The 22,441-nt window shown below is 43.3% G+C and overlaps 1 protein-coding gene across 3 annotated transcripts in view; it reads left to right on the top strand.

The window, feature by feature from the left end:
• PTPRG (protein tyrosine phosphatase receptor type G) overlaps positions 1–22,441 on the top strand; it is a 698,789-nt gene that overhangs the window by 543,787 nt on the left and 132,561 nt on the right. For all 3 annotated transcript variants that reach the window (XM_059390081.1, XM_059390080.1, XM_059390082.1), the window contains exon 7: positions 14,723–14,880. In XM_059390081.1, coding sequence (XP_059246064.1) covers positions 14,723–14,880 — 158 coding nt within the window. The remainder of the gene's footprint in view (positions 1–14,722; positions 14,881–22,441) is intronic.

Genomic DNA, 22,441 nt, shown 5'->3' on the forward strand with positions numbered 1-22,441 from the left:
GCAGGCTCCCTGCGGAGCAGAGAGCCTGCTTCCTCCTCTCTCTCTCTGCCTGCCTCTCTGCCTACTTGTGATCTGTCTGTCAAATAAATAAATAAAATCTTTAAAAAAAAAAAAACCAAAAAAAAAAAAACTTTTCACTGTAAGCACCCTGACAGGCTGTTTGTTTATCTACAAGTTGATAACAAGCCAAAGAAAGAAGTGCGGCTGCCTTGGGATTCTATCATTAAGAGATGACTTTGAGAGCCAATAACTTCTTTGGGAATTGAGAAGAAGGAAATCAGAAACAAGGGGGATGGAGACTCGCGTCTCAGGTCTAAAAACAAAGGCTCCCCATGCTGCTGTGTGGGTACACGCTGGCTCCATACCAGGCAAGGGTCTCATTGGCCTGACAGGCACCGCTGAATCCCCAACAAAGCCTCTGAGACACAGCTCTCATGCCCCCCATTATACAGAAGGGCGTGCAAAGCAAGCCTTGGCTGAGTGACTTGAAGTAAGGTCTTCATGACTTGAGAGTGGCTCTCATGACTCCTAGACCATCTCCCCCTCTCTTCTCTGCCAAGGTCACACCACCTGCCTCTGATTGGGGTTCATCGCGTAGACTGTGGAAGGGGCAAATGAAGAAATACTTAACAGGACCAGAGTCTGTCATCACTCTGGCACTATTGAGATTATCCCCAGGGTCTGAGATCTGGACATAAACTCTCTGTTTGAGGCTAAATGGCTCAAGTTCCTGAAAAGTATCTTGCATGAACTTTGGAAGAAAAGGACAAATCCCAGAACAAGGGACTTTTGGGGAAAATTAAACTATTTAGGCGGAAATAGTCTGTGTCATGACAAACTGGCAGCAAGAAGATGGCCCAGAGATGTACTGATAAGGCTTGAGAGGTTCTTGCCTGTTTTGTATATGTGAACTTGAAGCTTCTTTAATCAGTCTAACCATTGTCCCATCTATGGAGGGCCTAAGAAGTGATAGGTAAGGTGTTGAGTAAGATGAACAAGCTTTTCCTTGCCTTTAGGAAAATTTTAATATCATGAGAATCCTTTTTTTTTTTTTCCTTCTGTCCTTCCCATTCTTGTTGCTGAAGATTAAAAACACTAATATTCTTCACCTGCAAAGTAATCTCATGTGTTCACATGAATAAGCAATTAGAACTTTGGAATGAGTTTTTTGAAAAGTCTGTGTTAAGGAATATTTCTAAAGAATTGGAATTTGTTATTTCTCACCTATATTGTGATTCTTAGGAACATTGGTTTCTGCAAAGATTCTGAACAGTGCTTCAGAGTTCCAGCTGTCCTGGTTTTGAATCCTGCACAAATTGCTGCATCTCTCCGTCCCTTTGGGGTTCCACCTTGTAAAATGAGGGTAAGGAAAGAATCTGCCCTATAGGTATTAATGCTAAATGTATTAGAATAGGGAAAGAACCAAGAAGGAAGGACACCTGGCATGTGTCCACTGTCCTGTACTTCAGCAGCCAGCGAGTACAATCAGTGATCCAAATCTGGCCTGCTGCCCACTTTTGTAAATAAAGTTTTATTGAAACACAGTCACACTCACCTGTTGACCTATTGCCTATGACTCTTTCTGTACCACAATAGCAGAGTTGAGCAGCCATAATAGAGATGCTCTCTGGCCTGCAAAGCCTTAAACACTTAATCTCTGGCCCTTTACAGAAAAGGTTTGTCAACCCCACCTTACCTAAGCAGTAGCAATTACAGTAGCTCTGCTAATAGAGTTGCCTTCTCCCGGTGGCCTGTTCACGTGGGGACATTGTAAATACCTATTCGGGCCATTACTTCTTACCATTTGGTAGACTTTACAGAGATGGGTTTCACTTTTTTTTTTTTTTTTTTTTTAGGATTTTATTTATTTCACAGGGAGAGAGAGAGAGAGAGAGAGGAGAGAGAGGAAGCACAAGTAGGGGGAGTGGCAGAGCGAGAGGGAGTTGATCCCAGGACCCAGGGATCATGACCTGAACCAAAGACAGACGCTTAACCAACCGAGCTACCCGGGAGCCCCTAAAGGAGCTTCACTTTTGATCTTGCCAGAATCACCAGTCAATCTGAATGTATTTCACCTGAATTAATGAGGGGTGTGTTTTAATGTTTACCTCAGAGAAAGAAATCAAATAATTTTCTCCCTTTTGAATGGTGGAAGATGTTTCAAAATAGAAATAAAGTCCATACCTCTGCTTTATTACTGAGCAGCCCACTGACAGTTTTGAATGTCTTAACACGTGACAAAATTTCCCCTTTGAAGTTTATGTTCCCAGCGTCGAATTATGTGGAACTTTCCTGAAGTGTGCTATGAATATGTAGTACCCTGGTCTTGGCTAATTGGCTCCCGTCTGCTAGGGATCCAGGAAGGGCGGATGCTTATCTGAACACTTTTGATCTCAAAATCTTGGAGAAACAGTCACACTGAAGCCACTTCCACAGTTTCCTGGACTTCGGTGTGTCAGAACCACCACCATAAATGTGAGCCATTTGTGTCTCTTCTCTTAGCCAAAGCCAGGAAATGGGATGCTGGGCGGCCTCTATTTTATCACCCATAGTGTTGTGAACAATAATGTTAAGACAGAAAAAGACTTCAAAAGTGATTCCCTTCAGATCGTCTTTGAGTTTGAGGCCAATTGTCATTTGGCCAGCCTTCTTTGTCACTATTTGATCGTTTGAACAGTATCATGGGAGCCTAAGGAAATGCTTCTCCTGGTCATTTCCATGGGATATGGAGAGCCATGAGAGAGATCAAACCATGTCTCCTGTCATCTCCTGCAAGGTGCTCGTTAAAGTGCCTGGGGCTACTTTGTGGGATTTTCTCACCTTGCTGTATCCATTCCACCTTGGTCGTGGTCGTGGTCGAGGGCGAGGGCGCGGGCGCAGGCTCTGGGGGTGAATACCGGTTCTGCTTTGGACTAGTCGTACAGCCTGCACAAATCACTTAGTTTCTTCACTGTATACAGAGGTAATAATAATGCCAGCGTTACTGGTTTATCCCAAGGAGGTAGTGACTTCTCACACCAAATTGTGCTTCGCACACAGTCCCTCAGCGTCAGCCGCTGTCGTTGCCACTTTCACCGCCACCCTCCCCATTACTGTTGTTACTCGTTGACGTGCATCTGGGGAAGGCCGCGTGGTGACAGGAAGTGATTGTGGACCCCTGAGCATTGCTGCCATCACTACCTGACTAGAATGTGTGTTACTTGAATTAGTTGAGTCACATAAAATAAAATGAAATGAGGAAGACCATGGTCACCAAGGATTTGGAGTAGCCAGTCTCTTTGAGATCAGGGAAAAGGGTGAGGGGCAAGGAATCAGAAAGTGTGGGAAAGGAAGAAGCAGTAGCTTCTCCATTGGGCTGTGGACCCAGCTCTGCCTGCATGTTCTGTGTGTATAATCTTAATTAATCCTAGCCAGTAGCACAGATAGGTAGAAATTCTTAATCCTGTGTTAAAGAAGGGTAAGCTGAGGTTCAGAGAGATTGGCTAACTGTCCCAGCTCGTGGAGTGGGACAATAATTTGAACCCAATTGTATTAGATTCTGAATCCATTCTCTTACTAGCTCTGCTGGGCCAGGTTCTGTTTCCAGCATTGATTAACATCCTAATTATTGTCAAAACCATCTCATTCTTATGAACCTCAGTTTTTCTTTTGTGAGTTAGGTCATTGATCAAGCATCAGAAGGAGGCTAAAAGACTGCGTACCCTGTCAGTCATGGCCACCCTGTAAGGAGAAGAGGCAGCAGTGCAACTGTTTGGTGACAACACTGAGTTTTTTCACTATATGTGTCCGTATAATGTGTCATGTTCATTTCCTTAATTATTGACAAGACCCTGCTCTTTGTATTTCTTTGGAAGTATTAATGACAATGCAGTTTTATTCAGATGTCAATCCTTAAATTAAAATGCCACATTTGACCAATCGAAGAGACCTGTAAACTCAAGGAGCTTAAATGTCCTTGAACCAGGGTGTAGTGGCTGTTTGATGACCTTGGAGCGCCTCTGTGGGTGCTTGAGTTCAAGAATGTTTAATCAGGGGGCGCCTGGGTGGCTCAGTGGGTTAAGCCTCTGCCTTTGGCTCAGGTCATGACCCCAGGGCCCTGGGATTCAGCCCCCTGCTCGGCAGGGAGCCTGCTTTCCCCTCTCTCTCTCTCTGCCTGCCACTCTGCCTGCTCGTGATCTCTCTGTCAAATACATAAATTTTAAAAATCGTAAAAAAAAAAAAAAAAAGAATGTTTAATCAGGTAGGCTGTCACCTAATCAAGCTGCTCTTGCTCAGAACCTGGAATAACACTAACTGTTCATATCATAATATGGGCTTGTAGGATTTTCTCCGGACTATGCCTGTCATAAAAGCCAAAGGGTAGGAATTTAATTCTCTGCCCACTGGTAGAAAATATTTCAAAGTAGAAATAAGGTCCATACCTCTGCATCCCCATGTAATTTGCCCCATTCATTCTCAAATGGGATGCTTGTTACCATCCCTTTTAAATGTCCTACTTCTATAGGAACAGGGGTCAGCAAGCTTTCTCTATAAAGGGATCGATAGCAAATATTTTAGGCATTGCTCCCATATGTACTCCATTGTAGCAACTCAAGCAGGCATAGCTCATTTGTATACAAATAGCCATGGGTGTGTTCCAGTAAAGCTTCATTTAGAAAAATAGCTACTAGGCTAGATTTGGCCTCTGGGCCACTTTTGACGTAGAATTACTTAGTGACTTAGTTCAGTCCATGTTTTTCAGCCATGTATGAAGGACCTACCCTTTAAGGCCCTGTGTTGTGTCCTGGGGGTATAGTCAGGAGCTACGGTCTTGCTGTCATGGAGCCTCCAGCCTTCTAGAGAGGAGATCACTATCCCCCAATTACACGGTCTGTAATGAGACTGAGGTCTGCATAGCCATGACCATGAGCAAGGTATCAGCCCTCATCAGGATGTTGATACCCACTCCACAAAGTTGTGAGGCCTTGTTTCGAGAAAACCAGCCATACCCGACCCTGAGCTCACATACCATAAACTTGCACCGGTCAAAAGAGGTGAACCTCAGTCATGTCAATATCCTAATGTCCTCAATTCTGTGACTCTCATTTCTTCATGTGCTTTTTGTCATGTGTTTATGCCATGACGTTACATTAGTTTCAGGGATACAACATAATGGTATGGTATGATATTTATATATATTGTGAGATGATCACATCCCTCGTCACACATAGTTGAATTTTTTTTCATTTCTTTGTAGTTTAAAAACTCTAAAGTCGGGGTGCATCTTACACTGATATCATGTCATTATCTAATTAGTAATGTGCCACCTTTAGTAGTGGCATTTGAAATAATGATACATCTTATTTATAGTCGTTAGTGACTTAGATATGAAAGAAATACAGTATCTTGGATTTATTGGTTATTTAAAATACCCCAACTACCATGCTTGTTTGTTCCTTCATTCTCTTTTCACATAACTATTGGCAGTTATGTTCCAGGCAGTGTTTTAGTTGCTGTGTGTTTGGGGTGAATGAGAAAGGCAAGGTCTTTGCCCTTGTGCAAAATCAGGCTCTTGAGGGAGACGGACAGTAAGTGAGTAAACACACCCTGGGAAGGAAATGAACTGGGTGTGATGGAGTTATTAACTCCAGGAACGTATAAGATGGTGTGTTCAGGATGGAGTCTCAGGAGATGGCATTTGAGCTGAGTCTCCTGGGATGAAAAGGAATCCCCATATGGAGTGGCGATGGAGAGAAGCATTCTAAGCAGAGGGAACAGCAAGGTGAGGAGACAGGTTGGTGGTCAGCAGGGGTGAGAGCAGAAGCAGAGAGCTGCAGAGGTAGACAGATCATGCAGGGCCCCATGGCCGTGGTGGGAGTTTGGATTTTATTTTGAATGAAGTGAGAAGCCACTGGAAGGTTGGAGCTGGGCAGTGTCAGCGCTAGATTTATGCTTGTAAAAGCTGGAAGAGTTCTCAGTCTTCTGTGAAATTTTCTCACCTCCTCGTGTTTACGTTGTCGGGACTCAGAGCCCTTGGCCTGAGAGTGGGCTGATAGAAAGAGCCCAGTGCTGGCTGAGACCCACATTTACTCCCACCTCACTGTGTGATCCTGACCCAGTCACTTTTCCCCTTTGGACTTCGTTTTCCTTGTTTGTAAAATGAAGTGGAACTAACATCCTCTGTAACTCTTTGGAACCCTGCAGTGCTTTGTGATTCTTGGGGGACTTTGCCCAGGATCCCCTCATTGTAACCTTAGGCTTTTTCCTTAAAATCATCTATCATGAAGCCTTGTAAGTAGCTACACCTTGAAAATGGTCCAGGCCCTTCCGCTTGGTCCATCTTTCCCTGATAGCCAGCATCCAGTTATATAAAGCAGGTGTTACTGCTTGTGTGTTTGTATGTATGTATTTTTAGAGAGTGAGAGAGAGCGTGAGAAAGAGGGTGGGGATGAGGGATAGAGGGAGAGGAAGGGAAGAGAGAATCTTAAGCAGGTCCATGTCTGGTACAGAGGCTGATGTAAAGCTCGACCTCAAAACCCTGAGATCATGATCAGAGCCAAAATCAAGAGTCAGACGCTAAACTGACTGAGCCACCCAGGTGCCCCTCACTGCTTGTATTTAGATCATAAAATTAATTCCTTGGCTCCTTCTGGGAGGCTTCTCTAACTGTCTTCATTTTAAACTTTCTGACCTCTATGACAGCTCCTAGAATCCACACTCCTAAATTCCCTGGATTCTGACCCTCAGGCTCTCTATTTCCACCGTGACTTCCATTTTCTGTTTCTGTGGCCAGCAGGCCCTTGAATCATGAGCTCATCACACCCAGAGCTCCTCCCGGACCATGCAGCAGACTCATGGCCCATCTGGACTTAACCCTGAGCTGCTGACTCTGTGTTCTAGTGTTTTGGCATCTTCATAATTTTTAACCAAATTCCAGATTGTACTTTAACCAGCAGCTGATCTTTTTTTTTTTTTTTTTTTTCCTTCTAGAGCCTGTTAGATTTTGGGCTGTTGAACTTCTCCTTCTATCTTCCCTCTTGCTCACTTCACCCCAGCCACACACCAGGCAGAATCCCTTTGCACTAGCTTTTCACTCTGCTAGGAATATCCTCTCAAGGTTGCTGCATGGCTCACTTCTGCCTTTGGGTTTTTCATCAGATGCTTCCTTCTCAATGAGCCTGCTTTTAAAATTGCCATTTTCAAAATAGTCAGGGGAGACTTCATTGAGAAATGTGTCATTCAAATATGACTAACTTGTTAGCAGCTGAAAGGCATCTGATCTAAAACCAGCCATGAATAGAGAGCAGTGAAGAAAGAAGAGCCAGTGCAAAGGCCCTGGGGTCATGTGATCACGGGACAGCAAAGAGACCAGGATGGCTATACCTGAGAGTCAGAAAGTAGCGGTGGATGAGGCTGCAGACAGTGTGGGGGCCCGTTTATACAATACTCACAGAAACTGGCTACTCTAATATGCTCAGCATTATTAAAAATGCAGACTCTTGGGATCAGAATCTACATTTTAACAAGTTCCCCAGGTGATGTGCGTGAACATTAACTTTGAGAAGTACTGTTAGGAATCTTCTTCCTCCATTTGGAGTGACCTATGACCCAGTTTTTTCCAATGTTACTCTCTCCCTACCCTCCCCAACACAAAGCATACCAGTGCTTTGAAGTGGTTAAGGAAATCGTAATAGCTTTTCCTTATAAAGTTTTGGGAAATCCTGAAGGAACTAAACAATCACTGGGCTGAAAACAGAAGCTTGGGCTTTCTTATATTTGTTTATCTTACCTGCTATTCTAAAATTGGTTGACTGCTTTTTAAGGGCTGGCACATTCTTCCCTATATATCTTCCAATGTAATACTTTGTTCATTGGGGTATGTGTGCTTGTGTGTGTTTTCAGTATAATTCCATGATTCCTGGTTACTGACTGCATAGGTCTCATCGATATTTTGATTGTTCATCATATCTTATAAAGGGCTTTCTCTCTTCCTATATAACCAAAGCATTGAAAATATGAGGTTATTAACACACTGAAAAATGCAATCAATCAGATAATTATCATCTAATGTTTTAATGATCACATTTTTAATCCAATTATGCATGTTTGAATCTTTCAAATTTTCTTTAATTAAAGATTGCCTCCTGGCACTGCTATCAGAAATAAGGAATTGAACAGAATTGAGCCAGATATAATTTAATGTTGAAAGGAAACTGCAAGGATAACTGGGCCACGCTGGGTTTAATGGTGACCATGACTTTACAGCCCTCATACAAAATTTCCTAATTGATAAGAAAAATTTAATCATCTTCGGATATATTCCGTTTGCATTCAAATAAGGTATTTCTTTTTCTAAATAAACCTCCCCTAACTGATTATTCATATTGTACGTGCAAAATGCTTAAAAATGAAAGACAGAGTTGGGTGAAATGTAGACTACTTAATACAGTGTGTATTTAATATAAAAGTCATACATTATTCATTTTTGCAATTTGAATAACTTTGAATTTAGCATCCCTGTTCTTCATCTTTTTCTTTGATGAACAATTAATTATTAAAATATAATATTGTCTGCATACAGCACTGGGATCCTTGAAAGTGGAATATGAGATTCATTCCCTTTCAATTCTTTTATCTGGTAATGCACAGAACCTGCTTATTATGGTTTAATGGAATGAATGATGGTATAAATAGAGTGTTTCAAATATTTTTCTCAACTAGGTAAGTGGCTGGGATAGGAATGTTTTGAATTCAAATTACTAATTTGGTTAAAAGTTGGAGGCACCATGCCCTGATTGGGGATGGGTTTGGAGTCAAACTGCCCTTTTCTAACAAGAGCCATTTAACGAGCACTTACATGTACTTATCCTGTGCCAGACACTCTCCTAAGCCCTTAACTCACGTTAACTCACTTAATACTCATTTATTCATTGAACTTGCTTAGGGAGCTTGACACTATTATAATCCCATTTTGCAGACAAGGATACAGTTACAGGAGAGGTTGAACAGCTTATCTCAGGTGAGACCTTTAAGTAAACCAGTTAGGATTCAAATCCCAGGGCCCTGGCTCTAGCACGTTTCTCCGCTTTATAATAACTACATTTTTTAAGACTTTCTTTGTGGAAGAGTTTATGCTCTCACCAGGAAAGTGCATTCCTCTTTACTTCTTCCAGTGGCTGTCCTCAGGAAAGTCCCCGTCGTGGGTCTAGCATGTGGCTTATGTGGTCTCTGTTGCCAGTGCTAGAAGTAAAGGGCTACCATCTCCAAAATGATTTCTCATTTACACTTAAGCATTGTGAGCACCCCTTTTGTCAGTGGGGCACTGCCTATGGGCCTGAGCAGGAAATGGAATTTTCAGAAAGATGAGTAGAAATTGATGTTCATTTTGAACTAGAAAACTCAAGGAGGAATGAAAACAGCTCAAGAGTTAATTCTGTAATGTATGTTCACAACAGAAATGATCATCAGTAGTGGAGGCATCAGAACATGTAAAGTTACCCCCACACAGACCCCAGTTCTAGCTCTGGCTATCATGGTGACTCTCTTTTTTTGTTCCCAAGGATTTTTTTATTTATTTGTTTGAGAGAGAGAGAGAGAAAGCACACACCAGTGAGAAAGCAAAGGGAAGCTGCAGAGGGAGAGGGAGAAGCAGGCTCCCTGCTGCTAGCAGGAAGACTAACTCTGAGCTTGATCCCAGGATCCAAGGATCATTATCTGAGCTGAAGGCAGACATTAAACCAATTGAGTCATGCAGGCACCCCCACGTTATTTTTTAAGATTTTATTTATTTATTTGTCAGAGAGAACACACACACACAAGTAGGGAGAGCGGCAGAGGGCAGAAGGAGAGGAAGAAGCAGGTTCCCCGCTGAGTAGGGAGCCCAACACAGGGCTCTATCCTAGGACCCTGAGATCATGACCTGAGCCAAAGGCAGATGCTTAACTGGCTGAGCCACCCAGGCACCCCTCATGGTGACTTTCCAACACCAGTACACACCCCCTACAGACACACACAGCAACACACAGACAGTTGCTCTTAAAAAACAGCAGGGAGGGACTCCTGGATGGCTCAGTTGGTTGGACGACTGCCTTCGGCTCAGGTCATGATCCCGGAATCCCAGGATCGAGTCCCGCATCAGGCGCCCAGCTCCATGGGGAGTCTGCTTCTCCCTCTGACTTTCTCCTCACTCATGCTCTTTCTCACTGTCTCTCTCTCAAATAAATAAATTAAAAAAAAAAAAAAGCAGCAGGGAAGGGGCATCTGGGTGGCTCAGTTAGTTAAGTAGCCAACTCTTGATTTCAGCTCAGGTAATAATCTCAGGGTCCTGGGATAGAGCCCAGCTCAGCGGGGTCTGCTTCAAGATTCTTTCTCTGCCTCACCCAACCCTCTGCTTGCTCATGCTCTCTTTCTAAAAAAAGCAAATAAATCTTAAAAAAAAAAAAAAAAGGACAGGGGAAAATGGCTAAATCCATTTCACTGGCTCTTGTTGTATGACCCTTGACCTAAGAATGATTTTTACATTCAAACCCTCATTAAGTGAAATGTTACCCCCCCACACAAGAATTCTGTTCTTCTCATAGCAGATGTATATATTTTAAATTGTCCTCCATTGTTATTAGCGTTTTGAATATTGTTAATAAGGTGGTGGGAATGTGTTTGTTAATATAAGTATTCCTATAACATCTTTGATTTTGCCTCTTGGCCTGCAAAACCTAAAATATTTACTATCTGGCACTTTACAGAAAACATTTGCCAATCCCTGGCTTAAAACACAAAATGAGCTGGTCTGCTCTCAGCCAAGTGCTTGCCTTGATAAATCAGGGCTCCCAAGGCACTCTGCTAAGCCCTTTACGTTTCTGAGCTTGCTTAATTTTCACAGCCTTCCTGAGGGGTAAATACCCTCTGAATTCCCATTTTACAGATAAGGGAAGTAGCCCAGAGAGCTTAAGACCTCTCCCTAAAGTCACACAGCTGTTAAATATCAGTTGGTTCCAAAGCTCTTACTAGAACCTTGGCAAAGAAAATTCTAACCTGTGTTGCTCAGGTTCGTGGAGAATTTGTCAGACATGAGGCACTTTTAAGGCACTAGTAATCAAGGTTTAAATAAAAAAAAGACACCTGTGCCAGCATTAGAGGAAGTGTATAGCTCTGTAAGGTGTAGGTGGCTAGGCCATGGTTGTTCAGAAAAGTAATAATAATGATAATAATATAAGTAATAAGAATTAGAATAAGAATAATATTTATTGGGCATCTGGGTAGCTCATTCGTTAAGCATCTGACTTCTGCTCAGGTCATGATCCCAGGGTTCGGGGATCGAGCCCCGTATCCGGCTCCCTGCTCAGTGGGGAGCCTGCTTCTCCCTCTCCCACTCCCCCTACTTGTGTTCTCCCTCTTGCTCTCTCACTGTCTAATAAATAAATAAAATCTTTTTTAAAAAAAATCTGTCATTTATGAGATGCTTACTCTATTTTAAACTCTCAGCTGAGGAAGCTTCAGTAACAGAGATCACAGAGCTTACAGGTGGAGGAGTTGGGATTCGGACCCTGGTGGCTGAGAATCTGCTCTCTTCCCCAGCTTCTGGAGGGATGGAGAAATGAGGTGCTGATGAAAGTAGTGGTTGGACTGCAGTCTTCAGCTCCTGGTGCTAGGTGACACTTCTGGTCCTAGGCTTACCATTCCAGATCCTAAGTGGCTTCCTTGAAGAAGGGATCCCATCTGAGTTTCTGTGTTCTCAAGTTTTTTACCTCCCGTCTGTCTTCCATTTTCCCCACAGTAAAATTTCAGAATTGGACTAAGTTGGTGGTTTCCAAAGTGTCCCTAGGTTCCCAGCTCAGCTTTAACCATGGTGGCTGCATTTTAGCTGTTTCAGTTGGCTGCCTCCTGTGTAAGATTTTTTTGAATAAAGGGTTCCTTGACTCCCAAAGCCACTGAATGAGGGTGGTCTAAGCCCCTTCCAGGTCTCAGAATCCTGACCCAACAGCAGTGACTGTGGCGGGATCAACAAGAAGCAAAGCCTCCTTCTTGGTCCCCTCACCATGTCCGCCCTTCCTGCTTCCCGTCTGATTGCACCTGCTGATCATTTAAAGCCAGAACCTGCCCCTGAAGCCCTTAAGTTGGTCAAGGACAAAAAAAGCTCTTCTGCCTTTGTAGCAATGGTCATGCCTGCAGTTTCCATCAGTCCCTGCCGAATTCAGAAGCCCGTTCAAGAACTTAAGACAGGAGACTCCTGATCCTACTAAAACCATGTGCCCTTGGTGAGATCCAGTCATCTCAGATGGGGTGGGGGAGGGCAGGTGTTCCTGCTTTATCTTTTTATATTCCTTAAAGCCTCGGCCTCTTCCTCCAGTGGATGCTCTAGGTGGGGGCTTTGCCGCTGCCGGCTTGTGAGCACTGTCTTGTCACTAGCAGTCTGCCTACAGCATGCTAAACTGCAGCCCCAATATTGGATCAGGCTCCTAGGGGAAAACTCTCCAGGTTTTCTGGCCATTCAGCCTGGAGCCCTTGATCCTAAGGCCGATTCATGTGCTGCGGTGCGACACCAAGTTCACCTACAACGTGAGGGAAAAATGAAGATGATGATTTTGTGGTTTGTGATGCCAGGCCCTATGCTCCCTCTGTTGCTTGGGGCCTTGCCTTGTCTGTTTACGTAGCTCAGGAAGTGCAGGAGCAGCAAGCAAAGGCCAGCATTTGTCCTGCTCCCAGCCAACCCCGTCTCAGCCAAGCACGCTGGCAGAGATTTACCCTGTCATTGGGTTGCAGGTAACCAGGTTTAAATTAAAACCCACACTTGCCAGTGGGCGGAAGGGCAGTTTGGTGATTTCTGGCCTTTTGTCCAAACAGAACCCGCTTTTGTCATTTTGGTTATAGAACTTTCTAATTTGGACACTTTGGCATTTATGACTTAATATTTAATTTTTCCTTAAAAACATAGACTTGAAAACCTGTATGAGAATCAGCCAAGGTTTTGGAGTCTCATGAATATTGGCTTCTCTTTCCCCATTCCCTAGTGATCTTGGGCTTAGTCATTTAACTTCTCTGTGCCTTCATTTCCACATCTGTGAAATTTGAGTTAAGTATTGTAAATTGAAAGCATATAGTGATGGTTTAAGAATAATGAAAGCCTGGATTCTTAACTCACCTACCTGTTGTACATCCGAGCCCTGTAAATTAGTGATAATAATAGGGCAACTTCATGGGGCTCTTTTAAGAAAGAAAGAAATTAATCTTTATCAAACTCTAAAAACAAGGGCTGGCACATCCAGTAACTACTGCTTAACCCTCAGAATGGTGTCTGGCATATGGTAATAAAATTAAAAAAGTGTTAAGTTTTAGTCAATTAATCTCTCCCCCCCAAAAATTGCCATTTTGCTTATTCTTAAAGAGTTGATTTCTGTTGGGGTTTTTGCATAACCCCTAGTCACAGAGCTCTTTCAAGTCCATGGATGCACATTTGCACAAAGACCTGTATTGCTCGTTCTGCATTGAAGAAAAGGAAGGAGGGGTGTGAACCTGGAAGGACTACTCCTGTAGGCACAGATGTGTCCAGGAGGTAACCTGGAGCCCTAAGGTCCTCGCAAGAATATCCTTCAGCCCATGGTGGAGGCCACTAGGGAACCAAGGCAAACCATTAGCAGGATTAGAATAGCCTTATTACATTCCAAAAAGGGCTAAGAAAGAAATCCCAGACTTTAAATTCAGGGCTAGACCTTTGTAGACCTAGAGAGAGAATAGAGCCTTCTCTGATTTGGGAAGGAAGCTGGATGATCTACTGAGCCGGATTGGGAGAGCTATAATACAGTGCCCTAAACACTGTTGCACTGTTTCTCCCTGCCTCAGGACCTTTGAACATGCTATTCCCGCAGCCCCAAATGCCCTTTCCTCTTTTGCCCCTATCCTTCAATATTCACTGAAGTTGCTTCAGCTTCTTTGTTAGCTGAGTCAGAGCTGTGCACACTCTGGTGTCAGAGTGCCTGGGTTCATATGCCAGCTTTGAAGTTTAGGAGCTGTGTGACCTTGGGCAGGCATTAACCCCCTCCAACCTTGTTTTTCTCATAGAGTTATTGTCAGGTATCATTTTTCAGTCTTGGTTGAAATATTCCTCCCACATAAGGAAAGACCACTCTGCTTTTGTAAAAAGAAGAAGCCTGTTTTCTGGGCCCCCATTTTATAAGCTCAGGTCTGTAGGTTGGTTAAATTTCACTTTGATTTGGAGAGGTGCTGGGTGAAACCACAATCGGATGTAACCAGCTTCGGAATTGAACTTTACCGTTGGCTGACAGTTTTCTTTTTACACCGAATCTCTCGTGGGTGTCCCAGCGTTTATGCCACTGATTGTTAGTTCCTAAGTATTGGATGGGGAAGGGTTCAATGGCAAAGCAAGATTGGGAAGGGATGGGTTACATGAAATCAAGTCCATTTCTTTTCTGCAGGACTTCTCAGGGACTTGATTGTGCTAGTGTTTTGTTTGTTCCCTGGGGTGGGGAGAAGAAAGGACCGCAGGTTGCCCAGCAGCACTCGTCATGGAACCTGTTTTTTGTGAAATACAGTGCACCGTGGAGCCTCAGAACACATCCTGGGAAACGCTGTTTTGTTTGCTGTGGCCCTCCCACCACCAAATGCTAGTGCTTCTCGGGATATAAACAAACAGAAGGCTTGTGATGTGGCACCAGCATGCCGAGGGTTTCGACTGTATGTCTGCAGCATAATATGACTTACATCATTGTGCCTTTCTTCCTCCACACAGAGAAGGAGACCTTTCTGGATCCTTTCGTCCTCCGAGACCTCCTGCCTGCGTCCCTGGGGAGCTATTACCGGTACACAGGTTCTCTGACCACCCCACCGTGTAGCGAAATAGTGGAGTGGATCGTCTTCCGGAGGCCTGTCCCCATCTCTTACCATCAGGTAGGTATTCAGCCCCACATGGGACCTCGGTGTTCACTTGTTTTGCGTTGACGTAACCATTTAACGTGGCTACAAAACACCAGTATTTTTATCCCCTCCCCTGCCCCGATTCCTTCTGTCTTTCTAACAGCCGTGTTTCTGAACCCAAGAATTGTCAAATATAAAACACAGTTTCTCAGCCACTGGTTGAGGAGAATTGAGGGTATAAAACCAGGTATTAGGTAAGTATTCCATCTTGAGGAGAGAACAGCTGTCCAGCTTGTGCCAGAAACTCTTCCGAGCTCTTTATATGTGCTCACCTATTTAATCCTCACAAACGGTAGTCCTCTTTGCCCCCCCCACCCTTTTATAGAGAAGAGATACAGAAGGCCACCCAACCAGTTACTAAGCCAGAGTGTCCGATCCCAAAAGTCATGCTCTGAGCCACTAAGCCTACCCGAAGTTCAGAAGAGGGAGAGATTTGTGTACATGACAAAATGAAGGAAAGATACCATTGATTGAGCTCTTTCTGTGCGCTAAGCACTTTACACATGGCCAGTTTCGTGGCCAAACAGCGTGGAGAGATGGCTGTTGTTCAAGGATGGTGCACGTAAAGGTATCGTGGCCTGGAGAGATTGGAAAACGTAGCCAGGAATTCATGGATAATGACTGTTGAAGCCGGAAACTGAGCCCAGGTTTGTCTGATTCTAAAACCCCTGTGGCTGACCATTACACTGAACTGCTTCTCTCTGAGTGTGGCCTGGGCTAATTTCCTAGGAAGGTGGATGTGGAAATTGGATGAAATGGAGATGGGTTTGAGGGCTGTGTCAGAGGAAGAGGAGCCACAGGGCGGGTGGGAGTAGGAATGGGTGGGGAGGCTTGAAATCACCTCATGAGGCATAATAGATGGAAGGAGAAAATTCCTAGAGGGGATGTATTAGTCATTGTAATGCAGCATGCGCTGAAGTAGAAGGGTATTTTCTTCTCCATAGTTTCAGAAAATAGAGCCAGCAACATTGGGTAGGATTGTGAGAAACGGGATTTGAGCCATTAAGCAGGACTGTCTAAAAATGGAAGGTTCTTATCAGAGCTGCTCATAGAGATGCCTTTTTAGAGTGTGACAGGTAGGAATATGGAATGTTGTAGTAGGCCAGGGGAAGTTCTAGAATTATGTGACAGCACCCATGATATAAGTAAAGATATGGGCAAAAAAATTGTGGATTTGGCCGCAGTGGGGAAGAGTCCAAAGATTTTCCTAATAAAGGCAGAGAATTTGGAATAAGGGGTGGGGGAAATAGGGTTAGAGGGTGTCCTGGTTGGGTGTGTTTTGGAGTTAAGAATCAGCAACCCACGTAAGGTAGCTCAGGTAAGGGAGTATTTTAAGGAAACAGTGGTGGAGGTACCCTGAGATGAAGCCGTCATAACCAGGACTGTGGCTGGGAAGCAAAGCCCTCTCTCAGGGGCCACACAGGTTCTTAAATCTTGGAGTTTCTGCCATTGCTCTGTGATTCTGTGATTCTGTACTTCTGCAAAATTCTCATGCTTTTCTCACTCCCAGTTGGTTTTGTTTTGGTTACCAGGTCAAATACGGTTGCTCTCATACCAGTTCACCTTTCAACTCAAGGGCCAGCTACCAACTGACAATAGTGAGGGTCCTACTTCCAGTATTCAAGAAGGTAGATCTGAATAGATGTTGGTCAGCCAGCAGCTTGGCTGGCCTTGGTCATGTGTCCATCCTTAAATAAATCAGCAGACAGACCAGGTAGCTTCCTAAAACACCCAGTGTTGCCCCCCTGCCCTGGGGGATAAATGGAGCTTGTCATTTAGAAGGAGCTATGTGCAGGAGAGACATGTTGTCCCAATAACAAAGTAAGGCCAGACAGACTTGGCTTCACTGCTGTTGGCAGACATTTTACTTCAAGAAATTTCTTTTCCTTTAATTCTTCTCTGATGACAAAAGAAGTACTAGCAATTTGGTTGCTGAACAGGATCTGCCAGCTTTAAGAAGATAATGAAACAGGAAACGAGTTTTCTTCCTAATGGTGAAGCCAGCATTGTCTTACTAGAATAAAGTAAAATTGCAGTCCAAATATTTATATCCCCAGGGTTGGGGCAGGGGACTTTGAAAAAAGATGCTTTTTGTCCATTAAGATAGATGCTTTTGTCTTCAGAGATACAAAGGCTTGAGATAATGAGACTAAGAAATATGAGTCTGGCCCCTTTTTTCGTAGGACACTCTGTGGAGGGGAGAGGCAAAGAGTAATAATTGTGTAGTACTGTGTTTTATTCGAATTTCAAATATTTTGTGGGTCCGAACAAAAGATAGAACTATAGGCTTGGATGTCTTGTCAAGTGTTTGTCAATTAGAAGCATTTTGACATTGGGTCACTGGGCATCTTAGGAAATGCTTAGGTTTTTTTGTTTTGTTTTTTAATTTTTTTTAAGATTTTTATTTTATTTATTTATTTGACAGAGAGAGATATCACAAGCAGGCAGAGAGGCAGGCAAAGAGAGAGGAGGAAGCAGGCTCCCCGCCGAGCAGAGAGCCCAAGGCGAGGCTCAATCCCAGGACCCTGAGACCATGACCTGAGCCGAAGGCAGAGGCTTAACCCACTGAGCCACCCAGGCACCCAGGAAATGCTTAGTTAACATCTGGGTACGCTTCACTCCTTGCTGCTCAAAGACTCAGAGAGAGGAAGTAGAAGAGTTTTTCTCTGTGACTTGGAATATATGACTTTGTCTGCAGGTAGTTCTGTTTCAAGGAAATAGTAAAGAGATCAATTAATCATACTGGCTTCCCAGTTTCTTTACTATAAACTATAAACTATCCTTAGACAGTACTTTCATCAGACACAGCTTCACTTTATCCCTCTTTCTCTCTCTTTCTCCCCCAAGGGAGGAAAAACAGCTCATTTTCCTGTGGCCAAACGGGATCCTTGCTGGCACACTTGCATGGAGGTCACAGTAGTGTCAGCGCTCAGAAGGGAAACCATTAACCATCCAAGTATTGTCCCTTCAGACCTTCCCTCCCTGACCCTGCCAACATTCTTTCGGAAGTTAGCACAGAACGTTCATTTCAGAAAGGCAGACAGCCAGTGTGGAAAACCAAGTAGACAGAATCCTAAGTCTGCTGCTGTCAGGAAGAAAACATTCGAAGTTCCTCATTCTTCTCTTTCTCCAAAGACTGTTTCCTCTGTTCTGTTCCCCCTTACACCGTGTGGGTGTCTGTCAGCAACAAAAATGAGAATGTGTTCATCATATAATGCAGTGGGTAGCACTTGTATGGTGGCTTGTATGACGTGGATTTCTTTGAAGCCTTCCAGATAGGAACAACTCTTTATTTTGCCTCTTCTGTGAGTCTCCTTGGACACTGAAACCAGCCCCATAGCCGGTAAGCTCTGACTTTGGTCCCTGTGATAATCTGGATCTAATACAGTGTTGCTAATGAGATCACGTGTTGGCTTGCAGTCAGTGTGGCTTAGGTGGTTGGTTCAACTGAATGTCTCTGTAAATAGTAGGCAAACATTGTGTCGTCACTTTATCATCCCAACAAAATGGTGCTACTCTCAGTGCTGGTTTACCAGGTCAAAGGAGCGAGGCTAGCATGTTGAGATGGTGCCTCTATTGTGTTCATGATCAATCAGAGAACATGATCATTTGAGTCCAGTAGACAGGGATGTGTTTTATTCTAGAATGATGGCTCTCATATGATGGCACATTGGCCAACCTTCCGTTTCCAGAACTGTCTGCTTCCTATACTTTAAAATATGATACTACCTATAATTTTTCCTCACATGAATTTTGTTTAAGTGCCTCTTGGAGGCTCAATCAAAAAAAAGCAATAAATAAATATAAAGATGTCTAGTTTGTCTAGTTTGTTTGCTTCCGGATATTTAATTATTTTTCTAACAGTAAGCTGGAGTGGTTAGGAAAGGTTGATTTGCAATACTTTTTTTTTTTTTTTAAACCAGTGTTACCTCTGTCGTAAAGAGCAGAGAAACTATTGAATTAAGACCATGTTCTGTTCAGAGACAAACTGCCTGGGTTTCATTCTTGGCTCCATTTTTCAGCCACATGAGTTGAGTTACTCCGTGGCTTACTTTGTGCCTCAGTTTTCTTTTGTAAAATGGGGGTGATAAGAATACAGCCACTTCATGGAGTCATTATAAAGATTAAATGTTAGAATGCATGTGGCATGCCTAAACTAGTGCCTAGCACCACAGGGCGTGTGCAAGACATATTGGGTGGATTTTTTGTTGTTGTTGTTGCTGTTATTGAATCGTCACCAAGACTCTGGGGCAGCACTGTCCAGCACATACGTGATTTTCTAGTCACGACATTAAAAAAATGTAAAGAGAAACAGGTGAACCTCATTTAATATATTTGATTCAAACCAGTATATTCAAATTATTATCGTTCCAGCAAAGGGAGCTCACCATATTTCTGGGGGAACAGCTCCTTTGGGCTCATGGCTATTGTAGCCTTCACATTTTATCTCAACACCTAAGGAATCACATAATTCAGAAAGTTCCTATTCCAAGACCACATAATGCACTGTGTATGTGAATAGGGAGGGTTTTTTAAATGGTGGGGTAAGGGGCGCCTGGGTGGCTCAGTGGGTTAAGCCTCTGCCTTCGGCTCAGTTCGTGATCCCAGGGTCCTGGGATCGAGCTCCACATCTGGCTCTCTGCTCAGCAGGGAGCCTGCTTCCTCCTCTCTCTCTGCCTGCCTCTCTGCCTACTTGTGATCTCTCTCTCTCTCTCTCTGTCAAATAGATAGATAAAATCTTTTTTAAAAAAATGGTGGGGTAAACGTGTCATTATTAATCCCAACAGATAGCTTTCTTTGGTGGCAATTATGGTTAAATCCGTTTCTTTCTGTGGAAGGCCTTTTTATAATTGTCTTCATGCAAAACTCTCTGTTGCTGCGGGAGGGATATGTCCTTGTAGTTAGCTAGCTATTCTTGGATTTTATTTTTGCAGCCATGGTTCAGTCAGTAAAACTTTGGACGCTCTGGGCTATTGGGAATTTAATATTCCATCACTTTTGTTTAATAATGAGGCAACACCCCAGGGCTTGCCCTGTCACCCCTCAAATGTGTGGTGAAGTTGAAGTGTCTCCGTGACCTTAGGTGTGACATTTCCATTCTTAATGCTTACCCCAGCGTTTATTATTATGTTTATAATGGACTGTGGTTTTGTGTAAATGCTGTAATATGCCCATCCTCTAACATATTGTACACAGTGGCCTTTTAATGGTTCATAATTATATTACTTTGGATTTTCTCTCCTTTTTCCCCTTCAGCCATGATGGCCCTTCCCCACATCTCGTGGACGAGAGCTCTTGCTGCACACGAATAGCATGAATAGACTTCAACTTTCCTTTGATTTGAACTGACAGATTAAAAACTAATTATTCTCTGTAATATTTTTATAATAAAAACTAAGTTGAAATGATTTATATACACTTCCAGCCAACACATTTGCAATTCAAGGTTAAAATTGTTCTTGAAACAGCACCAGTTAAAATGCAATTACAACTCCCCAAGCAGGGATAAAAGAAAAGTGTTTTACGTGTTCGCTTCAAAAGTTAAAAAGTCAATTTTACATTATAGAAATAAAAACTTTCGTTTATTTTTACTAAATGATAAAGACTTCATTAGTTATGTTAAAGTAAAGATAAATCCAGTGTGTTTATTATTTGCCTCTGGAAAAGAATAGGTAAGTAAGTGTGGGCTTTTTGTGGTGCATAGCTTTTCCTCCTTGTGCCCGCCATCTTGTTCCTGGTTCCCAGTTCCTTCTTCATTGAGCCCTAAGTTGTTTCTGTCCAGAGTGCAGTAAAGTGCAAATAGTTTTATATTGCCAAAGGTGGGTGCCCCGCATTAGTGGTCTTTCAGGGTCAGCGAGGAGGGACTCTTTGGGGACTTCTGTTATCACATTCAGTAACTCCACTGCGATGTTACTCTTTCCATGAATAATGCTGCAGGCCTATTATGCATGTGACATGAAGTGGCTGAGAGTATGACAGTCAAACAGACCTAGGTTTCTAATACTCACTTCAAAGGGTGGGGGGAGAGTATGTGTGAGCAGGGGGAGGGGCAGAGGGAAAGGAAGAGAGAGAGTCCCGAGCAGACTCTGAGCTGGGCTTGGAGCCTGATGGAGGGGCTTGATTCCACGACCTTACGATCACGACCCAAGCCGAAACCAAGAGTAGGACGCTCAACCAGTCACCCCGGTCACGTCAACTCTTGTTTCCTCTTTGATCTTAGGCAGGCCATGTCAAGTCTCTAAGCCCAGTTTCCTCCTCAGTCACAAATAATGATATGATAATACCACCAACTTTATGAGACTTCTGTGAGGACGTAAGGAAGTAAAGCACCTAACACTCTTAACACAATGCCAGGAATAAACGCTCAGTAAATATTAGCTGTTGGTGTTAATGATATAATAATAGTGTTAACAGTGTTACTCTAATGTTATTATTTTAAACTAAAACAAGTGAGAAACCAAAGTAATGTTTGTGAATTCCATAACAAAGTACCTGTCACAGAATGCGTTTGATAAATACACTTTCCAAGGAGGAAAGGAGGGAGAAGCAGAGAGAGCATCTTAGAGTTGTTGGAAGTTTATAGTACAATCACAGTTACCACATTCCTCATAAAAGAAGAATAATAGTAATGTTAATAAAACTTAGTGAATATCTACTGTGTGCCAGACATTATTCCAAATGCATTATGTATAGTATCTCATTTAATAGTAGCAAAAACCACAATTGGTGTTATTGCTATTGTACAAGTAAGAAAACCAAAGCACAGAAGCATCAAATACTTTGACCATGGTTACACACTTAGCAAGTGGGGATTGGAAACAGGGTTTTGAACCCAGGTAGCAAGAGTAAATGTTACGAGGTTGGGGAATTGGGCACAGGCTGGATCCTTAGGGCCCCACCAGTAGAATTGGAGGCCCTTGAAAGTTTTTGAACAGAGGCATGATGGCATCTCATGTACATTTTAAGAAAATAGCTGTGTGGCTATTAAGCAGATCTAGAAGAGTTAACAGCTCGTCCTGTGGCTGCAGAGTTAGGCAGTACTGCTAGACCTGCACAACTCTAGGGGGCACCTTCTCACTGTAGTTTTTATAAATGCAATCCCTTGGAATCAAAAAGTAGAGATCTGGGTGGTGATCGGATTCACCTTTATCAAGTGTGGTTACAAGGAAAGGGTAAGGATCAAGGGAGAAAGGGGAGTAGCTATGTAATGATCCATCAGCGGCTCTCTCACCCAGAGTATCACTGTTCACCTGCCAGAGTGCAAACGTAGACTCCCTTGGCCAATCCAGGCATCATGGTGGTTTCTACCCAATGGCCAGACATGCAGGGCACCAGCGAGAGAGACCACTGGCAATTTTCATTCAACTGAGAGGAATGACGGGGTTTTAGTGAACACTGCCAACATACTGAAGGACATTTGATGAGTCTGCTAAGCTTGACCTCCTTTTCCTCTTTTGTATGACTGTCAAGCGAAGCTATGATCCAGTTGACAATATAATATCGTCCAGGTCATCAGTTCACTCTGAAAACCATC

Source organism: Mustela nigripes, chromosome 2 (assembly GCF_022355385.1).
Source record: "Mustela nigripes isolate SB6536 chromosome 2, MUSNIG.SB6536, whole genome shotgun sequence".
Classification (NCBI taxonomy): domain Eukaryota; kingdom Metazoa; phylum Chordata; class Mammalia; order Carnivora; family Mustelidae; genus Mustela; species Mustela nigripes.